This window comes from Lepus europaeus, chromosome 6 (genome assembly GCF_033115175.1).
Source record: "Lepus europaeus isolate LE1 chromosome 6, mLepTim1.pri, whole genome shotgun sequence".
NCBI lineage: Eukaryota > Metazoa > Chordata > Mammalia > Lagomorpha > Leporidae > Lepus > Lepus europaeus.
The window spans coordinates 130,599,718-130,625,428 of record NC_084832.1 but is presented as its reverse complement, the minus strand read 5'-3'; the positions used below and the strand labels follow the sequence as shown (position 1 = coordinate 130,625,428).

Genomic DNA, 25,711 nt, shown 5'->3' with positions numbered 1-25,711 from the left:
CAGGAGCTTTCTTGGGTCCCCCACATGAGTGCAGGGGCCCAAGCACTTGGGCCATCTTCCACTGCTTTGGGCTGGATTGGAAGCAGAACAGCCAGGACTTGCAGTGGTGCCTGGATGGGCTGCCGGTGTCACAGGCGGTGGCTTAGCCCTCTGTGCCACCACGTTGGCCCCAGGTGGTGTGTACTGAAGCTGTCTGAGGTTTAGTCATAAAACAGAATGAACACAACAGGCACGTGGGAGCGTGGTAGAACTTTGCATTTACCCTCACTGCCTTCAGGGATTTGAGGTTATTTTAAGAGATACAGTGGTTTCAATGCCCCGAAATTTACCCGTGGACTTAAAGGTAGGAGTGGGCGGGCTCAGGGCTGTGTTGCCCGAGGGTGCCAGCTGCGGTGGGTGGCTGCAGTGACCTTATCCGCACAGTGGGCCGTCGCGTGCTTCGGTGAGACGATGCTAAGTTGTGTGAGGATCCATTGTCTTCCTCTTTGTGCTGCCTCCTTCCTGTGCACACCAGAAGAAACTCTCTGAGGGCGTTTTATGGTCAGTGCTGTTTGCTGCTGGCCAGCGATAGCACTGGTGGACAGTGAGGGGCACTCGGCCCTGCGTGGTTTCTGTTTAAAAGTTTGTTCATAAAATGCCACGTGAGTCTGTGTCCTGCAGTTACAGAAGCCGAATGTTTTCATCCTTAGTGGACTGCAACAGACGCGTCTTTGTGTCAGAGTGGGCAGTGAACTCTCGTGGGCTCGTCTCCTGTCCTGCTTCCTGCCCCATGGCTCTGGGGTTTACGTCGTCCCTAACTTTAGAATGAGCGTTCTGTTTTTCTAGGGGACTTGGTTTGTGGCCCTGGATACCATGTTTGTCCATGTAATGTTAGGTTGGGGAGGGGGGGCTCTAAATAAAGTATTTTTCTCAATTACAGTGTTTTTTTTTCTTTATACACAGTGATGGTGCACAGTCTTAAAGTCGGTTTAAATACATTTTCATTCAGTTGCACCTGGAGTTGGCTGAGAATGAAAAGGCAAATTGTAAAATGCAACAAGATGATTTTTATCTTGGAGCGCTTGTTAGAATCCTCATTTAAGGCTTCATTAGATCCTGCTTCTGCTTTATAGTGTTGGTAAGAAGTTGGATTTTTGCCCTAACACATAACATGCTTACCAGACTCTTGTATATTTTATTCCAAAATATTTTATTTTACTTTCAGTAATGTTTCCACTTTTAATGAAATCTCTCCCTTTCATTGCTTTTAGCCTCCGGTCAACACTTCACTTGGCAATGCCGAGTGCTTCATCACTGTATATAGTCACCCTAACTGATTTCATTTTTAATAGCATCATTCGTTTTGTCAAGCAGCTATTAGCTGTGAATAATTCAGGGGCATATTTTTGCGAGTTATGTGAGCAGTAAACTTACGGCACTAAAATTCTCTCTGAAGTCCAAGATCAAAAAGCCTCTAAGTTTTTAGACTGCTCTTTCAGAAAGCAAGCATCCTGGAAAAGGAAATAAAAATAAAAGGAAAATGGTTTGGGTTTTCTGTATATATTGCTGGATATTTAATTGCCTTCTTGTTCTTAAAGACCCTGGAGATGAGGTGAGTTTTTCACCATCTTTCACGTGTCCAGGCCCCCTGCCATGCTGACCTCATTGTATTCATTCCAGCTGACCACCGGCGGGGGTGGGGTGGGGGGCAGCAGTTATTCCTCCTCAGGTCCTCAGGACACTCAGATTCTCGTCCTCCCAGGGCCTGCTGTGGCATAGCAGGTTAAGCCTCTGCGGTGCCTGCATCCCATATGGGTGCCTATTCCTGTCCTGGCTCCTCCACTTCTGATCCAGCTTCCTGCTAATGGCCTGAGAAAGCAGTGGAAGAAGTCCCAAGTGCTCGGGCCCCTGCACTGCATGGGAGGGCATGGATGAAGTTCCTGGCTTCAGCCCAGCTCTGGCCATTGCGGGCATTTGGGGAGTGAACCAGCGGATGGAAGCCCTCTTTCTCTCTGTCTCTCCCTTTCACTGTCTGTAACTCTGCCTCTCAAATAAATCTTTAAAAAAAAAAAAAAATCTCCACTACTCTTTGATGTACACAAAGGAGTTCGTAAGTCCCTCTCTGAGCAGATCTACGCGCCTTGAGAGGACACTGAGAGTCATGGCTGCTGGCACGTTCAGTAGACGAAGCTGAGGCTGGATTGTCCCATTGTGCAGTTCCGCTGGGACTGCAGGGAAGAGCAGGCTCCTTCCTTCATGCAGGAACAGGATTGCGCTTGCTCGTCTGTATTTTCTACAGCTTCATCTGCGTTGCAGACCGAGCCGTTGTGAGGGAGACCTGTGGTCCTGCAGCGTGTACTGTCTGGGCTTTTATAGTGCAGCTGGGCCACGGCTTGCTCCAAAGCCCAAGTGGAAAATCCGGTAAATTGGAAACTACTGCATACTTCTTCTGAGCTGGTTTTGCAGCTTTTCTATAATTTTGAAGACTAGATAAAGGTTAAGGTCTTTATACTGCTGACCGTTTAACCCCGAGCAGCTTCACACAATCTGCTTGAGCCTCTGTTTCCTTATTTTAAGACATGAACAGATGTTGCAGTCTGCATTTGGCTTATCAAAACGTTACAGATAAGATAAGGAAAAGGTGTGGAAGATCCCTTCACTGGTTCACCTTGGTAAAGCATTGGTCTAAGGGGCATTGCTGTCTAAGGAATCTCTGCTCAACCCAGTGGCTTAGAGGAACAATTGGTTGTCTCTGACGGTTTTGTCATTTGGGCTCAGCTGGGCATCTTACACGGGCGTGGTTCCTTGTTGGGGGCAGCCGTTGAAGGCTCCATGGGGCTGGGTGTCCACTGGGGCAGCTCTCAGGGCTGGGCTCCGCAGGGGTCCTGCTTGCGGCCTCTGTTCTTGGGCTCTCCAAGTTTGAAGGGGACCGTAGCACGCACACATTGTGAGGAATGTCCATGGCTTGGGAGCTGTGGGCGATTCTGGAACTCCCTGGACACTCGAGTTTGGAAGACCCAGAAGTTCTCTTCTGCCTTGCATCTTGGTTAAACAAGCACCCAAATCTTCCCAGATTCAAGAGCCGGGGAACGGGATCCCACCCCCCAGTGGAAGGAGCAAGGAATATTTTGTAGCCGTTTGGAATCTGCTGCAGGGGAGGTCAGGAGCAGTGCTATCAGACACAGGTGTAGGTGGGTCTGTCGCCTGCAGGAGTGGGTCCCTGCAGGGGCTCTACGAAGACTGGCAGCTCCAGCTCACCAGCCTTCACAAAGGCTTTAAGGGCTACAGGTGCTGTTCTCTCAGTCTTTTGTGACAACGAGTTTATATCCAATAGAGCAGGCCTTCTTTTCATAGAGCATGTTTCTCCCAAGTTATCTAGAGGAGATGCCTTGAGGGTGAGGCAGTGGAGGGGGAGACTCAGGGCGCCCGTGGTGGCCTCAGAGAATGCCAATGCCCTGGCTCGAGGGGAAGCCAGACCCTGTCTACGCACTGGTGTTGTGGGGATATAGAGGAGGTGCTGGCAGAGTGTCCCAGGGAAGGGACTGTTGCCGCAGCATGTGGTCAGAGCAGCAGAAGCCTCCCCTAGTGCATACATTGCATTTCTGCCGACTGTGGGTTCTGCCAAAATGTAGCCTTTGTCCTAGAACCAAGATACTCAGGCAAACATCGATCATCTATTTGGTCTATAGGCCAACTTGAAATACCCAGTTTGCCTTTAAGATGATGCGTCTATGAGCTATATATATTTTTAGATTTATTTATTTATTTATTTGAAAGTGAGAATGACAGAGAAGGAGAAACAGAGGCAGAGAGAGAGAGAGAGAGAGAGAGAGTCAGTCAGAGGTGTCCATCCACTGGTTCACTCCCCAAATGGTTGCAACAGACAGGGCTGGGCCAGGCCGAAGCCAGGAGCCAGGAGCTTCGTCTGGGTGACCCGTGTGGGTGCAGGGTCTCAAGGATTTGGGTCATCTTCTGCTGCCTTCCCCAGCCCACCAGCAGCTGGGACTGGAACCAGCGCCCATATGGGATGCTGGTGCTGCAGGTGGTGGCTTTCCCGCTGTGCCACAGCGCTGGCCCCTGTGAGCTGTGTTTAACTCTTAGCCCACCTGGCCAGTGTTTGCCACTTGGGCCTGCTTAGTGGCCGGGCTCCGCGTCCTCCCTGCCTCCTCTGTGTTTTTCGATCAGTCTTCTCTTCCCTCAGTGCCTTTTTTCTTTTCTGTGCCATTCCAAGCACTTTCCAAGTGAGGCTCCAAAGTAACACGTTTTTCCACAGAAAGCCTCATTGACCAACAGAACACCTAGCCGTGTTTTGTTTTTGTTTTTTTTTCTTATACTTCTGTATTTCAGTAGAGGTCTGGACTACACAGGGTCTTTTTTGTCTTAATATTGATCTTAAATTATACAAGAGTACTTAAGAATATCATGGAGAAGTGAAATGTAAATGTTTATTTTGTGTTAAAAATATTACTATCCATGCTTAGGAGGGGTCTTCAAAAAGTTCATGGAAAATGTGTATGATGAAAAACCTGTGCAACGATTTCAGCAGTTGTTTTCTTTGTGCCAAAATAAAGTTGTCTTTTAATTCCATTTTCCTACATACTTTTCAAGTGCCCTGGTGTAGACCCAGCAGGCGCGAGGCTGAGGCTGAGTGCCTGCTGTGCGTCGGCCCCTGATTCCTGTTCTTTGAGTGACCACATCCTGGCTACACATTAGGGCCACCTGCAGAGTCTGATGAAGTACGGTGCGAGGGGCCTGCTCCTCGCCAGCCACCTGATCCAGCTGAGCTGGTGCAGGACCCCTGCCTGTGTAACCTTCAGAAGGCAGCCCTGGGAATTCCAGTGTGTACTGGGGACTCGGAACCACTGGTTAGGGAAATGCAGTGTGGATGTCTTAATTTGTTTACCTGATTTTGAAAGACTTATCTTTGTATTTGAAAGGTAGAGTGACAGAGAGAAGGAGAGACCAGGAAAGATATTCTGTTTACTGGTTCACTCCACGAATGGCTGCAAAAGCCAGGTCTGGCAAATGAGGCTGAAGCCAAGATCCAGGAACTCCATCCTGGTCTCCCTCGTGGGTGGCAGGGGCCCAGGTACTTGGGCCGTCTCTCAGTGCTTTCCCAGGTGCATTATCAGGGAGCTGGATCAGAAGCAGGTCGGCCGGGACCTGAGGCAGCGCTCTCATACGGGACACTGGTGTGGCAGGCGGTAGCTCAACCTGCTCTGGTACAACACTGCCCCTGTTTATTTAAAAATTTATTTCATTTTACGAAAGTTTATTTTTAGGTATTTGAAAGACACACAGAGAGAGGAGTGCTGTTTACTCCCCAGTTGTCCACAACAGCTTGGGTTGGGTTAGGCCAACGCCAGGAGTCAAGGGCAGAAACGCCATCCTGGCTGCCTGTGTGAGTGGCGGGGGCCAAGTGCCTGAGCCATCGTCTGCTGCCTAGTTAGTACGGAGCTGGATCCAGGGTAGAGCTATGCCACAACCCGGGCCCTTCCCGTGTGGGCTGCGGGCGTCCCAAGGTACGGCTTCACCTTTGTGTCACAACTCTTGCTCTGTGAATGCTTTTAAATTACACCTCTTGCTTGGGGAAAGTGTCAGCTTTGATGAACAAAATTGAATCTGGAGTACTGAGAAATTTTCATTTCATTTCTTTGACCAGCACGTTCAAATCTGTACATTAAGGAAAATTTTTTAAAAAGTAAATGTTTCCAAGAAGCAAAATGGTCATTTTCATCTTTGTGGTCCTGGCACACCGTGCAGTCCGTGGCACTTGATGGGTAGGCACTGCACTATTATTTGTCTTGAACTGAAAGGACAAAATCCAACAGGTGGAGGCTGCCCTGGGTTTGTCTTCTCATGACCCAGGCAGAATGCTGAGATTCTGTTTTCTGATGAGCAAAGAGGTACAGGGTGAACCTGCTTGTCCGTAGTGAAGGCAGGCACGGCCTGCAGCTGGGTCACCATACGTGAGTGACTTCAGATTATGGGGTGAAGCAGATGAATCCTCACTAGGAATCGGGTATTTCTTGGGTCTCGCTACTCAAGACAAATGTTTGCCATGCTTGAGGTCTGCATTCTGGAGGCACCCGGCTCCAGATGGTCCTGGTTGCTTGTGTATCATTTTCAAGTCCGAAGTTTAGATTTACTTATTTCCAGAGCCCACAGACCTGGCACTTGAAGGAGGCCATTCATAACATCCTTTGAGCTTATTTAATTCCCTATACTGTTTCTTACATTTTTTTTTTTCAGCTTTTGATTGCCTTAGATATCATGGGACCTTCTCCGATTTTCCTGTATTCTTACAATGTCTGGTGGGCCAGTGGGCTCAGTGGCTCCCTTGGTGGTCTTTGGTGTGCTGTCTTAGCAATCCCACCTCCAGTCAGTTAGGATCACAGTTTGCATTGGTCGTATGAAGAATGTCGTTTTGCATTCTTCGGATTCCCACTGTTCTCCATCAGCCAAAAAGAATGAAAGTGGTGAAAAGCAATGTGAAAATGATTACTTTCTAGACAACAGAATTGTGAAAATAGTTTCTCCATGGCTGGGCTTGGGCCTGGGCTTCCTGGTTGTGGGGAGTTTATACCGCAGAGCCATGTGGCTGGTTACGTTAGCACATTCCGGACAGGTCACCCCTGAGCGGGTTGCATGGCCCCGTCCTGATGCAATAGTCAAAGTAATCAGAAGATGTTGTGAATCCCTGTCGAATGGAGGTGTGCAAGGTTAGGAAGTTGTCAGTGGATGTCAAGGGACTCAGGCAGACTTCAGTTTGGTTCCAGAAATTTCAAGTCCTTTCATTTGTGACGTGTGACCGCTGCTCACAGAGACTGGCAGCTGGACTTGTTGGTGGCTCTTGAGCTTTGACGTGTCCTGTGATGTCCTCCTCCCAGATCCCAGTGCTGCGTGTGGTCTCCCCACAGGAAGGGGACCCTTGGGAGATGTGTCCATTGTGCTCCTCGGGCTCCAGTCTTACCGAGTGACCAGCACGGTCTCTGGGTGAAATCGCCATGCCTCACGGCCAGTTGCTGATATTATACTGCAGTCCTCGCTGTCTCGAGTTTGCTCTAAGCAGTCACGGTTCCTGCTCCAGGTGCGTGGCCCTTGAGGTCGCCTGTCCTGGGGGCTGGGGTCCTGAATGTGGCCTCTCTCACATTCAGAGCCAGCCCGGGGCTGGACGCAGCGTGGGCCTCCCTGGGTGTCATCATATGGGTCAGGAGGATGGCAGTGAATCGGGAGGAACGAGGTGCGTGAGGAGGGGCTGCACCTGACGGCCCTGCTGGGCTGGGCACCATCCTTTCCCAGCGTGAAGGTGCCTTGTTGCAGAGTGTCTTCAGAGTGCTTCTAAGGGCTTAGAAAAGTTGTGTGTGTGTGTGTTTTTTTTTTTAAGATTTCCTTATTTATTTGAAAGCTAGAGTTAGAGAGGGACAATCACATCACTCACAGAGAGGATTTCCATCTGCTGGTTCACTGCCCAAAAGGCTACAATGTCTAGAGCTGGGCCAGGCTGAAGCCAGAAGCCAGGAGCTTCATCCAGGTCTCCCACATGGTGCAGGACCTCAAGTGCTTACACCATATTCTGCTACTTTCCCAGGCTATTGGCAGGGAGCCGGATGGGCAGTGGAGCAGCTGGGACATGAACCGCTGCCCATGTGGGATGCTGGCGTCACAGTGCTGGCCCCGAGCTTATAAAACTGTTAATGCATCAGTCCCCTTGCCACTTGGTTTTCCTCAGAGTTTTGAGTTTCTTCATCATTCATTACTTTCAGAAAATACGTGGTTCCCTTGAAAGGAAAAGTGCTGGAAGTGTGAGACCCATGTTAAATGCACGGTGCTGTGGTAAGCACTGACTTCTTAGCGCCTCTCAGCAGAACTGCAGCCACATGCCAGCTGGGCCAGTGTTTGGCTTACATCCTAGTGGGTGCGTGGGGAAAAGCAGCAAAGGAGCACCCAAGTGGAATTTCACAGTGATTTCCATAGACAGCCTAAACCAGGTGTATTTATGTGCCGCAGCCATCAATTGACCTGTCTCCTGTGTCAATATGTGTGGCACAGAGGTGGTTGTTTTATTTTTTTAAAGATTTATTTATTTATTTGAATGTCAGAGTTACAGAGAAAGAGAGATCTTCCATCTTTTGGTTCGCTCCCTAGATGGTAGCAGTGGCCGAGGCTGGGCCAGGCTAGAGCCAGGAGTTCCTTGCAGGTCTCCCACGTGGGTGCAGGGGCCCGAGTACTTAACGCCATCTTGCACTGCTTCCCCAGGCCATTGGTGGGGAGCTCAGTCAGAATTGTAGCAGCCAGGACATGCACTGGCACCCATATGGGATGCTGGCTTAAGAGGTGGTGGTTTTATACACTACACCGCAATGCAGGCCCCACAGAGGTCTTTTAAAATGTGAATAAATGCTATGTACCCGAATGCTAAGGCTGGTGGTGTCACAGAATGGAAAGCCAATTCTTCAGTCAAAACTAGAGTTGCTATGGTAGATTCTGTTTACATGTTTTTGGTAATTACAACTCTCTTGTATTAGGATAATATACAGAAATCCAGGACTGTTGGGTTACAACTTTTTCTAGTTAAATTTAACATTAAAAATATTTAACATTAAGATAGACATATGCAGACCACAATGAATTTGACACTTGTTTCAAATAAACCATGTGTTATCCTTTATTTTTCAGTTATTACAACCACAGAGCTAGACTGAGAAACATTTTGACTGGAATAGGAAACTAAATTATACATACCCTGAATCTTTATATTGATGTGTTGCTGGTATATAATTTATTTTTTATACACTATGTTGAGCAAAACAAAGAACAAAAAACAAAGAGCACCCCCGAACCCATACTTTTGTTTGGTATTTCCATCTAACATGGCATATGTTTAATTTCTTATATGTAAATACAATATTGCTGAGTCTTTTTCCTTTTTCTTCCTGTTTCTCTCTCTCTCTCTCTCTCTCTCTCTCTCTCTCTCACACACACACACACACACACACACACCCTAACACAATAGCCATGATTTAGTTACCTATAGAGTGTGTATTTTGGAGTGGCAGTAAGTTAGCTAACAGAAATTCTTGAGAATAACTGTCATAAGGCAACTTTTATACTTAGAAATATACTTCCATTTTCCACAGTGCTTCATATATTCATAGTAGTCACGAAGATGGAAATCTGCCGAAATCATGCCATACTCTTGTGATGTAATTTAAGTGAAATTCAAATGAAACCATTTATCCTCTCTATGATGGTTTTATAATCACTACTAGCAAAACTTACGATAACTGTGAAACAAAAATAATTTGTAAAACTTTTTAAGTGCCAAATGAGTTTCCTTTTCAAACCTTTACTTAGTTGCCATGTTGTAAAACAGCAGTAAAACACATTCATTCTTTGGAAATGCACGTTAAATGCTAAAAGCATGAATACTATTTTCTGTTGTGTTACAGGAAAAAACTGCATTTATGATTAATTGACAGTTTCAAGGCATTCAGGACCATGGGGTATTATAAAATTATTGGGCAATACATTTATTTTAATACATCCTTTAAAGAAATTGGTGAAAATAAACAGATGCTTATCGATGGATTAAAATTAACTCTGAATTTACGATGTTCTTCAAAAAGGTATATTGTCCCCCCAAAAGAACCTTCCCTTATGTGATTAAGAAGACAAAAGAAGTTGCCTCTTGAAGGAAGAAAAATAGAAAAAAATTCTCATTTTCATGTCACGTTGTAGATGTCTAGGTCCTAAGTTAAGCGAGATACTTAGGGTGAGTCAGAGAACAGGGATGGAGGTCACTCATTCTGTAAGAGGACCAGGGAGGTCTCCTATCTGATTGTTCGCTCCCTCACTAAGAATGGGTTGACTGTCTAGAATGTGGAAGGCCCTCTACTGGGTGTGTCCTGGTGAAAGCCAGAGTCCAGCTTCAGCACGTCGGCACCCACACCCCTGCTCTATGAATTGCAGCGGGTTAAAGGACCTGCTGTGTGGAAGGCACTTAACCAGCGCCTGGGCTGCTGTGCGGGACGCCAGGGAAGTCCTGTTCTCCCGGGCGACACCCCTCGTGGGTATTTTCCAGCTACTGAGGAATGGAGTTTAATATTTCACCTAAAGTGTTAAATTCAAATGAAATGACTGGTCATTACTATGGTGGTTTAACAGTCAAAATATTAGAGCAAGTTATGAAAACCATGAAACTTCAAAACAACTTTATAGAACTTGTTGGATGCCAGCAAAGGTCCTTTGTGTACCTTTGCTATTAGAGTAGTTGGGACTCTTGGTGCCTATTTCTTGAAAATCCTGTGAATAGCACAGTCTAATAAAGTGAGCAGAGCAGAGTGATATGGGAACTTCCTATACCATAAACACTTGCAATGCTTTCAGGTTAACTAGATTTCTTAGACAAAATGTGGTTATTCTCAAATACTTTAAAGCATATAAATGTGATCGGAAACAGTTTTTGCTGGGGAATTATCCAGTAAATGAACTATTACCAACTGGGGAACCCAACAGTGTATGTTACGAAACCTTCTGAAAATGCGAGCAGTGAAGTGGTTCATAATCTCTTGGAGAAGTAGGCTCACAGATACAGCATTTAAATTGTTTCCTGGTAAGTAGAGTATCCAAAGCTGTGCTATGTGGTACTGTAATCTCTAGCCACATGAGTCTAAATGTAAATTAATTTAGATGAACAATTGAGCCACTCATTCGTGCCGGCCACGTTTCAGGGGCTCGCTGGCTGCGTGTGGCCAGCAGGTACCACCCTGGGCAGTGCGGATGGGACATTCCCATCACCACAGATGGTTCTGGTGGGCCGCGGCCAAGTAAGGAGCGTCGCGTATTTAGAGTGAGGCGGGAAGCTCGGTGCCTGAGGTTGATTTGTCTGTTTTCCCCCCCATATCCTCCAGCTCCTGGCGGCTCCCACCTGCACACGGCTTTACGCCCGAGCTCAGACGGGGGACGCGAGGTGCTTTCGCGCCCGCACCCGGGGGGCCTGGGGTCCCGAGCCTCGTCTAACCCGCGCCCTCCGTGCTTCCTCCACAGCGCCCGCCAAGCCCCTGCTCGTGAGCGCCCCGGCCTTCTACTCGGCCTGCTGCGGGGGGTCCTGCCGGCGCCCCGCGCCCGCCGCCGCCTTCCCAAGTAAGTCAGCGCGCCGTCTCGTCCGCGAGGGGAGGCGGGGAGCCCCGGGGGAGGCGCACGCCCCCGCAGCCCCCGGAGCCGCTACGCTGCGCGCGGGTCCCCGCCGCCGGCGCCCGGAGCGCACGACCCCCGCAGCCCAGCGGAGCCGCCCTCAGCGCCGCGCGGCGGCCCCGGGGAAGCGGCCGAGGCGCGGCACTGCGCGCGGGTCCCCGCCGCCGGCGCCCGGAGCGCACGACCCCCGCAGCCCCCGGAGCCGCCACGCTGCGCGCGGGTCCCCGCCGCCGGCGCCCGGAGCGCGCGCTCCTTCAGCCCCCGGCGCCGCCCTCAGCACCGCGCGGCGGCCCCGGGGAAGCGGCCCCGGTGGGCGGACGGCCGAGGCGCGGCGGCCCCGGGGAAGCGGCGCTGTCCGCGTCCCCGCCGGAGCGCCGTCGCCCGGGCGCTGCCTGCAGACGCGCGGCCGCCGAGGGAGCCGCGGGCCGGAGCCGCCTCAGGGGGCCGCACTTTCCCACAGGGCGCCGGACGGGGCTGCGGCCCGGCCACAATGGGCGCCGGAGCCGTGACCAATCGACACTGTCTCTCGCCTCGCCCACACGCGACCCCGGCGCGATTTTTCACTGTGCGGACGGAGCGCGGGAGCCGGTTCACATGGAGGGGGCCCGGGCAGGGGTCAGCCGCGCCTTTGTGTGCGGGGGAGCCGGGGCCCGCGCGCATTCCAGGCGGGCTTCTGGGCAGCGTCCAAGGCCCCTGGCTGAGAAAGAAGGCCTGAATGAGGCTGACGTTTATGGACTCGCCCCGGCTCATCCCCCCATAGAGCCCTGACCACCTGAAAGGGGCTGCGTGCGGGAGCCCAGGGCGGCGGCCACTGGCCCGGGACACAGGGCCCATTCTCAGCGGTGACCGGCACTGACTCGCCTCTGTTTTGGAAGTGACCTATTAATTGTCCACTTAGCTAGAAGGCATTGACTGCAAACAGCCAAGTAGGAACCGTGACTAACCCTTTTACTCGCTCTTCAAGGTGGTCTGCCATGAGGGCAGTTGAAAACCGCCGTGCAAATTAAGGGGACATTTATCTCCATCCGTGAGAGCATCGCGCGGACTTTCGAGCCGAGAGTTAAGTTAAAACCCAGACACCTGGCACCACGCCCAGGGGCCACCCCTGTGGCGGTCAGCAGTGAGGTCAGTGAGGTTGGTTTCCATGATCTCGCCTGGAACTAGCCTTTCTGGGCCTGAACCGACTCCAGTGCGTTTCAGGTAAGTGGACATGGACAGAAGGTTCCTGCCACCAGCGTGTCTCATGTATGTGGCTGTGAGCAGGTGTGTTTATTTTATAGTGGGGTTCCAAGCGTCTCTGAGTCATGAACGTTTGGGCCAGTTTAGTAAACAGGACAAAATGTTAGGCTAGTTCAAAAAACAAACCAACAAACAAACAAACGGAGCACGTAGAAGTCATGCTGAAGACACTCGTAGTGAACTTCACTTTGCCAGCTGTTGAGAAAGTAGGGCAGGTACAGTTTCCTGTGTCCGCTTCCAGGCCTCCCTGCCCCGTGCCTTTTGCATAACAGTTGTGGACTATGAGTTTATCCCTGCAAGTTTATGGAATCCTGTGTTTATTCTTTTTTTTTTCTTTTTTGGTAAATATGCAAGCTGAAAATTACAGCTCAGGCCAAGGATAGAAGACACCACACTTGTTATAGGTGTTTGGCAGAGTGCTGGGCCACTGCTTGGGATGCCTGGGGCTCATATCAGAGTGCCTGGGTTGCAATCCCAGGATGCCAGCGTCCTGCTAATGTGCATCTTACGAGCAGCAGGTGATGACTCAAGTAACTGGGTCTCTTCCATGCACATGGGAGCCCTCGATGGAGTTCCAGGCTCCCAAATTCATCCTGGCTCAGCCCTAGTTATTACGGCCATTGGAAGAGTGAACCAGCAGATGGGAGATCTCTCGCTATCTCTTCCTGTCTCTGTCTCTGTATGTCTCTGCCTTCCAAGTAAACAAAATACATAATTTTTTTTAAATTAAGAAAAAATACCTCTGTGGTCAGTTTGCCTCCCTTTTTGGTTGGCGTTTAAAAGGTTTAGAGAAATCACAAGTGGTTTTAATAAACTGGTGTCTCATATTATTAACTATAACAACTCTAAAATGCATTTAGTTTGTTATAGTATTCATTCATACTGGCAGCAAGTAATAACTAAATGGTGGAATTATGCTGTCAATAAAGAATTTCACATAAATAACCATGATACCAAGGCATAGTTAATAAGGCTTCCATGTGCACAATAATACTTTTATTTAAGGCATTTACTAGATTTTCTTTTTTTAATAAGAATGATTTTTATGCCCAGGCTTTTAAATTATTTTCCACTGTACAAAGGAAAGAAAGCGAACTGCCCAAGTAAACTTGTATTAAGACAGCCAAAATTAAAGTTTGTGCTAGAAACCTTCAAAAGGTGATGGAACCACAGCCCTATCATGGTTTCCTGATACTGGCTTCACCTGATGCCTGTTCATGCTGCAAGTGAAGTATCATTTTGATCCTTCACAGGTGATCCATTTGCTTGATACTGATTCAGTTTCTCTTGTTCTCCGAGTTAAGACTGACTTCTTGTTGCAATGTGGAAGCGATCTTTAATCAGGTGCCCTTCTCATACATAATGAAGTTTCATAGGCTGTTGGAGCACAGCCTTCCAGGCAGGGGTTATGTTCCCCTCCCCCAGAGCAGAGTATGGAAAATCTGTGGTTTTGCATGCAGAAGGTTCTTTTCAGGGTATTGTGTTTCCCAGCGAAAACAAAATGGAAAGTTGCAGAAGTATGCAGATAATGACTTTTTAAAAAACTACCTGAAAAAAAGTCTTAATTATGTTGATGAGCTAACTGAACGAATTATTTTGTCTTCAAGTACCAACTTGAATTTGACCTTTTGAGAATTTCGCCACCTAAAGGACAAAGCCTCAGTCTGGAGTGGAATTACGGAAACCTGAGGAGGTTTCTTTTGGGAGAAGCTGCCCTGGCTTTTTCTTGGGAGATGACTTGTTTTCTACATTTTGAGGCCATTTTGCTATTCTCGCCTCCTTGTTAAGACTTCAGAGAACGCGAACTGTCTTCACATTTGTGTCTAGGATTGTGGGGGGTGGGCAGTAGGGAAAAGGCATGATTTTTGCTGCCTTGGGCCCAGGTTTGCTCTCTGTGTTTCACGCTGGAACATGGGAAAGCTCTGATGAGCATTGCTGCCCAGGGGCTGGCCTCCTGCTGTTTCTCCTCTCGGCTGCAGTGGTCAGGGGCGCGGAAATGGACCCAGGCCTGAGGAAATCCCTGCAGGCTGCGTGCAGTTTTTTTTCTTAAATAAGGATTTAATGTTCGTTCTGGAATTTCCTGATCAGGGAGAAGCGTAGTTTCTACTGTGGTTGTCATGTCTGTGCAGGAGTTCAGTGCAGACATCGAGTCTTCACAGCTGAAGGGAGGGATGTTCCACAGATAAATGGCATTCGGTCAACCAAGAAGAATCTTTCAAGGAGCAGAGACTGGAAGACAATCGATTTTCCAAGTTGATGGCTCTGTTCAGCAGTTACAGAGATGAGAAGGCGCTGACCGCGAGGGGCGCCGTCACTGGCGTGGTCAGCGGGGCGGGGCAGAGGGCATGGGGAGTGCTGGGAAGTATGGGGTGCTTGTCCCAGATCCGGTAGCCCTCGCTGACCATGATGTGAAATCTAATAGGGCTGCTCAGAGACTCCTGCTCCTGCAGACAAGCACACAGGCACAGAGGAAGGGGAGAATGAACTGAGCGGACAGAGGAGGAAGGGTGTATCTGTCGGCTCAGTGTGGGTGTGGGGGTACAGCATGGGCCAGAATAAGTGAGACCGTGCAGTGGCCAGATACCTGCACCTGCTCAGTTTCTGAGAACTGCTTTACCCACACTGCACAGACTCTCAGATGAAACCCTAGTGAAGATGTAGGCGGCAGCAACTCAAATAGCCAAGGGTCTGCATGAATGGTCAGGAATTTTGAAAGAAATTGCATCTTCTTAGCCTGGGGAAGACACGATAGGAACGTGACTGTCTTCAACTTGGATTCACTCAATGCAGTACAGCTTTAAAGAGTGAGCTTGGGACCAGTGAGTGGAATTAGTAGACATTAAATTTGGGCTTCATTTGCGGGATGCATTTCTAGAAATCAGCCTGTTAAGTATTGTCATATAGCAAACCCCAGTACCAGGTTGTGTGGGAGACTGGAAGGTAGACTTTTTAAAAAAATTATTATTTTCACTTTATTTGAAAGGCAGAGAGAGAGGTATCGAGAGAGAGAGGTCTTCCATTTTCTGACTCACTTCCCAATAGCTTGTAACAGGTACTATTGGGCTAGACAGAATACAGAAACCTAGAACTTGATCTAGGTCTCCCATGTAGGTGGTAGGAACCCAAGCACTTCTGCCTCCCAGGATGCACTTGAGCACGAAATTGGAACTGAGAGTGGAGCCGGGACTCCAACATCAGCACTCCAGTAGGAGAGGAACGAATTCCAAATGCCTGTCCCTAAAATTTACTTTGGCACACCGGGTTCTAGTCCCGGTCGGGGCACCGATCCTGTCCCGGTTGCCCCTCTTCCAGGCCAGCTCTCTGCTGTGGCCAGGGAGGGCAGTGGAGGATGGCCCAAGTCCTTGGGCCCTGCACCCCATGGGAGACCAGGATAAGCACCTGGCTCCTGCCATCGGATCAGCGCGGTGCGCTGGCCGCAGTACGCCTACTGCGGCGGCCATTGGAGGGTGAACCAATGGCAAAAGGAAGACCTTTCTGTCTCTCTCTCTCACTGTCCACTCTGCCTGTGAAAAAAATTTTTTTTTTTTACTTTGAGTTAACACTTAAGGCAGGTTAAGCAAATGCTGTGGCTGTTCTCTCCAAACTTCAAATACGCAGAAACTGCATATGGCTGCACAAGATAGGGGTGAGGAGAACTCTAAAGGCAGGAGACAGACACAGCAACCATAAGGACAGGATGAGCCAAGGGCAAAATCCACCCCCATTTGAAGAGATACAGAGATGCATGGATCATGGAAGAAACAGTGGTGATGGCATCCTAGCCAGCTTGTGGGAGAGGCCTGGACTGGACAGATGGCCTCCTGGCTTCTCCAGCTCTGAGAAGCTGCTGAGTCCTTATAAAAGGAATAGAGAATTTATTTCAGAAAGGGTGGCTGCAGTCTCCAGAGCTGGGGTCAGAGGTGCTTTGCACCCCTGGGCTATCACAGAAAGCAGACCTTAGACAGCATGGCTTTTTAGAAGGGGCCTTTCATGGCACTCTGTGGCCTGCTGGAACCCCAGGCAGCTCAGATTGGGAGCAGAGGCTGGAACAGGACAGGAGACAAAGCGAGGCCCATCCCAGGTGGGACGAGCAGCTATGAGGGGGCACAGGGTGGTCCTGGGCATGCATGTGAGGCAGCAGGGAGTGGGGATGGGTGTGAAGTGAGCTGCTCCAGAGCTTCAGTTGAGTTCCAATGAATCTGGCATCTCACATGTCACTGAGCACCACTGACAGGCAGGCTTCTGTTGGGTTGCTGTGGTGGGAAGACAGGACCCAGCAGTAGCTCTGCTTGGGCTGATGTCTAGGAAGACCTTAGGGGCCCTCTGTGCTCTGGAGGGGCTGCAGGAGGGCGTGACCAGCACTGCCCTGCTGTTGAGACATGCAAACTGGAGGTTGAGACATGATTTCCAGGGGAGAGAACAGAGAGAAGCCTCCCCTTGACAAGCTGATACCTGGCTTGGCCCTGCCACCCTTGGCCCTGATCCACTGCCAGTATTCACTGTGTTCTCCCAGGACCCACCGTGCTCCACACATCCCCTGACTTCACGCCTCTGTAAAAGGCCGTCCTCAGCTCTGCTTGCCTTTCCTGGGTTGTGGCCATGGCAGTTGCTCTTCTTCCCACTGTTCTTCCTTGGCCTGTCGATGCAGTGGCTCCTGGTGGCTGCCTGTGCTCTCTCCGGGCCTCTCGGTCCTATGCATGAGTGCCTGAGGGATGCAGGCTGCTGCCCAGCTGTAATGAGCAACTATAGCACCTGCTTGTTTTCATTAGAAACTAGAATGAGCCTCCAAATGTACGTGGTAGGAATTATGTGTCCATTATCCTACAGTAGCTTTTCTTAGTGGTTATTTTTGCACTTTGGGTCTCTTTGTGAATGTTTACTCAGTTGTAAGCAGGGTATGTGTCTTATGTGTCATGCTTAAAAAAGTTGTGACGTAAGAGGCTGTGCATTTGGCTTAGTGGTTAAGAGGCTGGGTAGGATGACTGCATCCTGCATCCAAATGCGTAGGTTCGATGTCTGCCTCTGGTTGTTGACTCTGGCTTCCTGCTGATGCTGACCCTGGGAGGCAGCAGGTGATGGCTCAAGTGATCTGGGACCTGCCTCCCACATGGGAGACCTGGATCAAGTTTACAACTCCTGGCTTTAGCCTCCAGCCACTGCAGGAAATGAATGAAACAGTAGATGGAAGTGCTGTCTGTTCATGTACTAGTTCTGTATTTCAAATTCAAAAAATCACTTTGCTCTTGCCTTACTTTCATAGTTGTCATTCTTGATGTTTCTCTAAAATTTTACCAAGTAGCTCATTTCCTTATACATTTCTTTACCTTTTGATGTTTTCAGTTATTTCTCCTAGTTTTTAACACTCATGAATGCAGTAATGGTAATTGGAAACCTTTACAAGTGCAGCATGCCAGAAAGCAGAGGAGAGAGCAAGCCTTGGGAGCCCTGGGCCCTTTAACCACTACGGATGCCTCGTCACCTGTCATGAGGGACATCTGTGCTTTGTGATTCTGGCAAGGAGCAAGTGAGACCCAACAAAGGGAAGGAAATACATTTGTGGGATTTATTGATTGATTGATTTGAGAGGTAGAGAGACAGAGTCGGTCAGAAAGAGAGAGAACTCTTATCCACTCGTTCACTCCCCAGATACCTACAACAGTTGTGGGTGGGCCAGAGTGGAAGCAAGGAACCAGGAATGTGGTCTGGGTGGCAGGGAACTGATTGCTTGAGCCATCACTGCCACCTTCCAGGGTGTGTGTTCACAGAAAGCTGGAGTCAGGAGCTGGAACCAGGACTGGAATACAGATACACTGATGTGGAATGTGGGTATCTTAATGAACGTGGACATTTTTTGCTGCAATTTTATCAAGACCTGGGAGCACCTGTGACCTGAAAGAGACTGAGAAATGGTCCATCTGGCAGGGAAGTGCTGGGATCCTACTCAGTGCCTCTTACTCCACAGTCCTGGGTCTGAGGCTCCCCAGAGACACCAGAGCCCAGCAGGTGCACCTGAGCTCTGATAATACAGAGGGGAAAGGTCCAGGAGCTTCATACCAAGGAATGGTCAGAGAGGAAAAGCATTAGAGAAAGGCAAGCATATGGAGGTATTCAGAATGCTTTTCATTATTGACTAATTTTTGTAAAACTTCTTAAATCTCTGATGAAGAATTGTGAACCCAGTTGTCAAAGACTTATGTCAAGATATGATGTAGGCGTAAGACAACAAAACTCATGAGTGCCATAGGAATAACCCGGATCACACGGGGGAGTGGGTTCAGCGCCCCTGGGCTACGGCATTTCTGCCCTGTAGAAGGGAGGCATGGAGGGGAGGCAGTGAGTGATGTTGTGATAAGGTAAACTGGAATGAGGGGAGAGCCAGAGAGAGCCTGTTTATAACCTGTTAGAAGTATAGGGAAGTGTCGCAGAAGAAGTGGCCAGCTTGATTGACATCTTCCTAAATACAAGGCAGTGGTGTGGTGGTGGTGAAAGGTTTGCTTTGGAGTAGGCTTACTGGATTTACAACCAGTGCCATGTGGACTTGGACAAAATTACTTCCTTTGCTTCATTTTATATCTGTAAAATGGAGAGAATGATGGTTTTCAGGGCATGATTTGGAGGATTAAAGGAAGTCGTGCACATTGTGGCTACACACAGAGCTAGTGTCACTGCAGACTCAGCACTCAGTGGGTGCCCTGTTGTCACTCCTGCCATAAGCATCGGCATCTCCACCATCTTCCCGTCCTGCCAGGTGACGTCCCAGACCCCTGCAGTTCCCTGTGATCAGCTCCTGTCCACTCCATAATCTCTGTGCCCAGTGCCCTCATGTCTTCCAGGCCCAGCCTGCCCTGAGCATGATGACCACTGGGAAGCCAGGGGTGCCTGCCCTACCTCAAGGAGCCCCTGCTACTCCAGTGATGACACCCAGGAGGCAGCTGGAGGCTCCGGGGGGAATCTGTGTCCGTGCATTTTATTGGCTTCCTGAGGCTGCCCCAGTCGTTGGCCCACGGCCTCTTCCTGCTTCAACATGAGGCACATGCATCTGCAAATCTAGCTCTGATGTCAGCCCAGCTTTGCCTCTCTCTTTCTGCTCCACTGGACTAACTTGGACAGTCAGGATGGGAGCTTGGCATCTTGGCTCCCCTGTGTGCAGTGCAACACGTTCAGGGGCTCTGGGGCATAGGCAGGACACCTGGGGAGGGCTGTGGTGCTGCCTGGTATGCCTGAGACACCAAGTGAGTGACAAGTGCTTGTGACTCCCAGAACGTGGGGGCTGGATTTGGATGCATTGTGGGGAGGCAGGTGAGAGAGTGACTGTGCCAGGGCCCTCTGGGGCAGCCTTCACAGTCCCCCAGTCCTGCCTTCGGTTCTTAGAGTTAATTTGCTGACTCTTGCAAGTTGGCCCCTGCATCCTGGACTCAGGTCAGGTCCTTTGCCCTGTGCTCCCAAAGCTCCCAGCTTAGGGATGCTTGTCCATAAGATCTTCCAGGCAATAGGGGTGATGACACACGTCTGTTTTATTTCTCCATCTGGACCACTGAGCAGGGCGCTTGGCACCTGGTAAAGTACTCACAAATTTGTTGACAAAATGGTTTGAATGAATAAATAAGTGGAGAATTGGAGGAAATGATGTGTTCACATCGCCTGCTGTGTGTTCTGCCTGGGCTTCTGGGACCTGTGACTGTGGACTGTGCCACAGAGCACAAGTTGGGAGTGGCAAGTATTTATTTAGATTATGAAGGGGCCCATAACCAAAAGGAGGCTAGGGGCATGGCTTCGGGGTGTGCAGAGCTCAGAGGCGAGCCGGTGCCGGTTCGGCTGCAGGTGGAGTGGGGTTTCTCCTCTGTGACGCTGTCTGGCTTTTGTCTCCTTCCTGCCCTAGGAGAGGAGAACGTGCTGCCAGTCCTGACGCAGGACTCCAACTCCAAAGCCCGCAGGGGCATTTTAAGAAGAGCTGTCTTTTCTGAGGACCAGAGGAAGGCCCTGGAGAAGATGTTCCAGAAGCAGAAATACATCAGCAAAACTGACCGGAAAAAGCTGGCTGCCACCTTGGGGCTCAAGGAGTCACAGGTACCATTGGGCAGAGAGCTGTTCGCTGTCCCGGTGCTGAATGAGCACCAAGAAACCGCCTCACTTGCTCAGTGCTGGACCCTGAGCGTCCTCGGGGTTCTTTCCATGCTGTTTTAGTGGATGGAAGTGTGTATTCTGGTTTCTGTCTGGAAATGCGTCTGTTTGCTGAGAGCCAGGTTTTTGCCACTGGGTTTTTTCCAAATGAAGAGAAAAGCTAAGGTACAAACTTTATTTCCTATGTTGTTTGCTCAGTTTTCAGAAGCAAACTAATTCTTCACAAAGTGGGAGCCAGTTTCTCATCCTCCCCTTCCTTTCCAGTTCAGAGTGAAAGCATGGTAGACTCAGGAACGTGCTTAATGGACGTCACTACCTGGTGCTCTTCTGTGTGCAGTAGTGAACGTCACTCCACATGGCGACACATGCACATCATGGTTGTGCATTGCTGCCTCATGAGATGTGAATCAGAACGTGAAGGAGCTTCAAAGGTTGAAATCCATGCCTAGTTCTTCCATAATGTGTATTTTCAAATGAATTTTTAAAAAAAGTTATTTGAAAGGCTGAGAGACAGAGATTTCCCCTCTGCTGGTTCACTCCCCAAATGTTTGGAACAGCCAGGGCTTGGCCAGGCTGAAGCTAGAAGCTGGGAACTCCATCTGGGTCTCCTGCATGGGTAGCAGAGACCCAAGCACTTGAGCTATAACTTGACATTGTGTCATGCCATGTCATGTCATATCATGTCTTCATGTCGTGTCATGTCATGTCACAAGGTGTGCATCACCAGGAAGCTGGAATGAGTGGAGCTAGGACTTGAATCCAGCCTTCTCATCTGGGACATGAATGTCCAGGTTGGCATCCTAACTGCTGTGTCTGACCCTCTGTGAACTTTTTGAAGATCTCTGTATACATGGATTTCAATTTTTTTTACTACTTATTTTTAAATTTCTTTTCCAAAAACACTTTTGAAGTGCCTTTGTGCTACATTGAAAGTTTGGCCTGCTATATAAGCAACTCACACCATAAAGCCCTTGCATTTGACTGATCCTCCCTGTTGTCAGGGTGTGAAATAAGCACCATAACTGTGTCTGCTTTTTTAAATTGAGTTTTGTTCTTTATTTTTTAAAAAGATTTATTTATTTGAAACTAAAAATTACAGAGAGAGAGAGAGAGAGAGAGAGAGATGGAGAGAGAGACTTTCCATCTGCCAATTCACTCCCCAGATGGCCTCAGTGGTCAAGGCTGGGCCGGGCTGAAGACAGGCACTTCTTCTGGTCTCCCACCTGGGTGACAGTAGCCCAAACACTTGGGCCATCCTCCTCTGCTTTCTCCAGGCCATTAGCAGGGAGCTGGATCGGAAGTGGAGCAGCCAGGACTTGAACTGCTGCCCCTGTTTACCCAGTATGCCACAATGCCAGCCTCCGTACCCATTTTGAAGATGAAGACGTGGAGAGAACTGAACATAGACCAGGTGTCTTGTGCCAGAGCTGCTGTGGAGCTGGCCCCCACCCAGGGAGCCTGACTGTGGAGTGGTGGTCTCTGGGGTCTTGAGCTGCTGTGGAGCTGGCCTCCACCCAGGGAGCCTGACTGTGCAGTGGTGGTCTCTGGGGTCTTGAGCTGCTGTGGAGCTGGCCCCCACCCAGGGAGCCTGACTGTGGAGTGGTGGTCTCCGGGGTCTTGAGCTGCTGTGGAGCTGGCCCCCACCCAGGGAGCCTGACTGTGCAGTGGTGGTCTCTGGGGTCTTGAGCTGCTGTGGAGCTGGCCCCCACCCAGGGAGCCTGACTGTGGAGTGGTGGTCTCTGGGGTCTTGAGCTGCTGTGGAGCTGGCCCCCACCCAGGGAGCCTGACTGTGGAGTGGTGGTCTCTGGAGTCTTGAGCTGCTGTGGAGCTGGCCCCCACCCAGGGAGCCTGACTGTGGAGTGGTGGTCTCTGGGGTCTTGAGCTGCTGTGGAGCTGGCCCCCACCCAGGGAGCCTGACTGTGCAGTGGTGGTCTCTGGGGTCTTGAGCTGCTGTGGAGCATTCACTGTGCAAGGGCCTCTGCCCGGAGGGCTTGGTGGCAGCTGGCATCGGCAGGTTCTCTGCTTTCCAGGCGGGGGTTCCTGGAGTTTCTGAATTGGCACAAAGGGACTGAGGGGCCCACAGAGGCCTGTCTTTCTGGCCGTGTCTGCTGCTCCTCTCTGCGGGAGACCTGGTTTGAACTTTGCGCCTCGCTGCAGCCGGCTTTGGTGGGAGGACACTCTTCTTCCCCACCCTTCCTCCCCCAGGGAAGTGGTCTCGCCCGTGGCTGCCCCACCTTCTGGGTAGTAGGGAGCTGTTTGTTGAGAGGCTGGGGGTGTGTGGCCCACATCCCTGTCTGTGGCCTGTGGCCTGTTGATGAGTCTTTACCATACCTGGTTGCTCTGTGCCTCAGTTTCTTATAAAACCAGGAGGAAACAGGAGTTCTGTGTGTGTCCCAGCGATTTTGTGTGTATGCCAGATAAGGCAGAAGCTCTCTTGATGGTCACATGCTAGTGAGCAGGGGAGGGAGCGTTGATGAATACCGAGGACAACACTCTGCTTGCACACCCAGTGCAAGTGCACAGAAAGTTAGATGATGTCACAAGACTATGGCATGTGACATGCGGAGCCCCCTGTGTTATGGGCTGTCATGTGGTGAGCTGAGGTGCAGATCTCAAACTCTGCGTCCCCATGGAGCCTAATGGGAGTCACCAGATCCAAGAGGGCGGCTGTGGGTTGGTCCATGCGCCCTGGGGGCTCTTTGGGGGAACTGTGGCCCATTGAGGGCCTCACAGGCTCCCAGGCCTGGCTGCCCTCAGCTTGGAGGAGAAGCCCCCAGTCAGAGGGCAGGAGACAGGTGGGTGGGGGAGGTGCAGTGTGTAGTGTGTGGGAATGTGCTGCAGATGTGAGCAGGTGGAACGTGGCGGTTCTGTGACGCTGCTCAGAGGAGGTGTGAGAGCTCCAGTCCTCCAGCTCATGTTCCTCCAAGGAGACTCCCATCAGGAGAATACAGCAACCACACGAAAACAGATTGGCGGTGGGGGGTGGATAATACCTCTACCTTCACAAAGCCAGCATTTCCTGTGCATGTGTGCCGACTCCAGTTCTCGTTCACGGGCACACAGTTTCACACAGTAACCAGTCCATGTTCAGAAGCCAGGTGCCACGGGAATGGATGCCTTTAATCTGACTGGACTTGTGGAGCATCTTAGAAGTAATCTTTTTTTTTTTTTTTTTTGACTGGCAGAGTTAGACAGAGAAAGTCAGAGAGAAAGGTCTTCCTTTTCCATTGGTTCACCCCCCCAATGGCTGCTACGGCTGGTGTGTTGTGGCCAGCACGCTGCGCTGATCCAAAGCCAGGAGCCAGGTGCCTTTCCTGGTCTCCCATGCGGTTGCAGGGCCCAAGCACTTGGGCCATCTTCCACTGCCCTCCCGGGCCACAGCAGAGAGCTGGACTGGAAGAGGAGCAACCAGGACAGAATCTGGCACCCCAACCGGGACTAGAACCTGGTGTGCCGGTGCCGCAGGTGGAGGATTAGCCTAGGGAGCCGCGGCGCCGGCCAGAAGTAATATCACAGTTTCTTATTTCCACATGTATATCCACTGCACACTTATTGCACAGTATTTACCATGGTAAATCCAAACTAATGGGAAAATGAGGAAGTCGGAAATGGCCACCCTGGTTACTCCCCTCCTTGGGCACTGCTGTCATTTATGTGTGGCTTTTACTTATGTGTGCAGGCACATCACGTGTTCTTTTAAGCATGATTTTATGTGTGTTATATGTGCACAGATAGCACACACACTTGCCTGACACTTGCCATGTGCCCAGACATTCTGTCGTTTGAGCCTCACACAGACCCTATGATGGTAGCTGCTTTTGTCACCTGTCTTGTGTCAGTGACAGAGCTGGGACCCAGAATGTGTGTATTTGGATAAAAACGGGATCGTCCTTTGCAGCTGTTTGGAAAGCAGCGCAACCTCTGGGAAAACCAGCACACAGAAGGCCCCAGCTGTCCGCCCCCAGCCCTCACTGCTCGGTCCAGAGGTGGCTAACAACACTGAGTAGCTGTGCCGGTTTTCCTGGCGTTCGGTACATGTTCTGCACGCGGTTTCTTGTACACAACATGAACGTGGTGCAGTTCCTCACGTGGCTTGTGGCAGTAGCTCATTTGTGCTCTCTGCTGGGTGATGTCACGGTTTATCCATCCCACTGATGGGGCGTAGCCACCACTTCCAAGAGTGCTGCTGCTGAGGATGTGTTGTTTTGGGCTTTGCTTGTCCCCATCCCAGGTTGAGGGAGGCCCCTTCCACGCCAGTGCATCCAGGCTGACTTCATCCTTTCTCTGTCTTGTAGCAAACAAGCACCTGGATGTGTCACCAGTCAACTTTAAATTGCTTCCAGTTTTCACCATTACATATCTTCATGCACTTTATTTTTGTAAGCTAGGGAACTAGAAGTGGGGTTTATATTAAGGTTCACTAGCTATTAAATATTTTATTACTATTGTTATTATTTATTTGAGAAAGAGATAGCTCCCATCTGCTGGTTCATTCCCCAAATGCCTTTATGGCTGGAACTGGGCAGCCTGAACCTGGGGGCTGGGAACCCACTCCACGTCTCCCACTTGGGCATCAGGGACTCAACTATGTGAGGAATCACCACCGCCTCCCAGGGTGCATGTTAGAAGTTTGGATCGGGACAGAACCAGGACCTGCCCCGGGCACTCCAGTGTGAAATGCAGGCTTCTCACCTGCTGGGCCATACACTTTCTCCATCCATTTTCAGTTGTGATAGATTAAAAATCCCACCCCCGTACAATATTGTATCAGATTGCGTGCTGAATTACTTCCCTTTGTTAACAAAGTCCCTTTGTGCAGACACTACCACTTACCATTTTAAAAAATGCTGCCAACCTCATGGGTGATGGTGTTCATAATTTTTTAATTTTAATTTTCCTAATTACCAGAATTTGCAAGGCTGATCTTTGTTTTCCTGTCCTTTTGTAGTCTGTGAAGGTGGCTATATTCTTTTTCTTTTTAAATTAAGTTGTCTTTTTGTTGATGTGTAGCAGTGATGTTGGCTGTTAATTAAAATATTTGGAACTTTACTGTCAGAAACATTTTCTCACTACAGATGTGGCAAACTCCTTGTAGTGTGGTAAATAATGATTGTCACCTTAACCTGTTTGAAAAGTGTTTAGTCACATGGAGTTCATTCACAACAGTAACATCATC

At 49.9% G+C, this 25,711-nt stretch overlaps 2 protein-coding genes across 3 annotated transcripts in view; both read left to right on the top strand.

Moving 5' to 3' along the window:
- Positions 1-25,711, top strand: part of DBX2 (developing brain homeobox 2) — a 34,604-nt gene that overhangs the window by 5,368 nt on the left and 3,525 nt on the right. Inside the window, exons 2-3 of the mRNA XM_062195105.1 lie at positions 11,029-11,124; positions 20,294-20,481. Coding sequence (XP_062051089.1) covers positions 11,029-11,124; positions 20,294-20,481 — 284 coding nt within the window. The remainder of the gene's footprint in view (positions 1-11,028; positions 11,125-20,293; positions 20,482-25,711) is intronic.
- Positions 20,402-25,711, top strand: part of NELL2 (neural EGFL like 2) — a 482,922-nt gene continuing 477,612 nt past the window's right edge. For both annotated transcript variants that reach the window (XM_062195104.1, XM_062195103.1), the window contains exon 1: positions 20,402-20,481. The gene's annotated coding sequence lies outside the window, so the exon portion shown is untranslated. The remainder of the gene's footprint in view (positions 20,482-25,711) is intronic.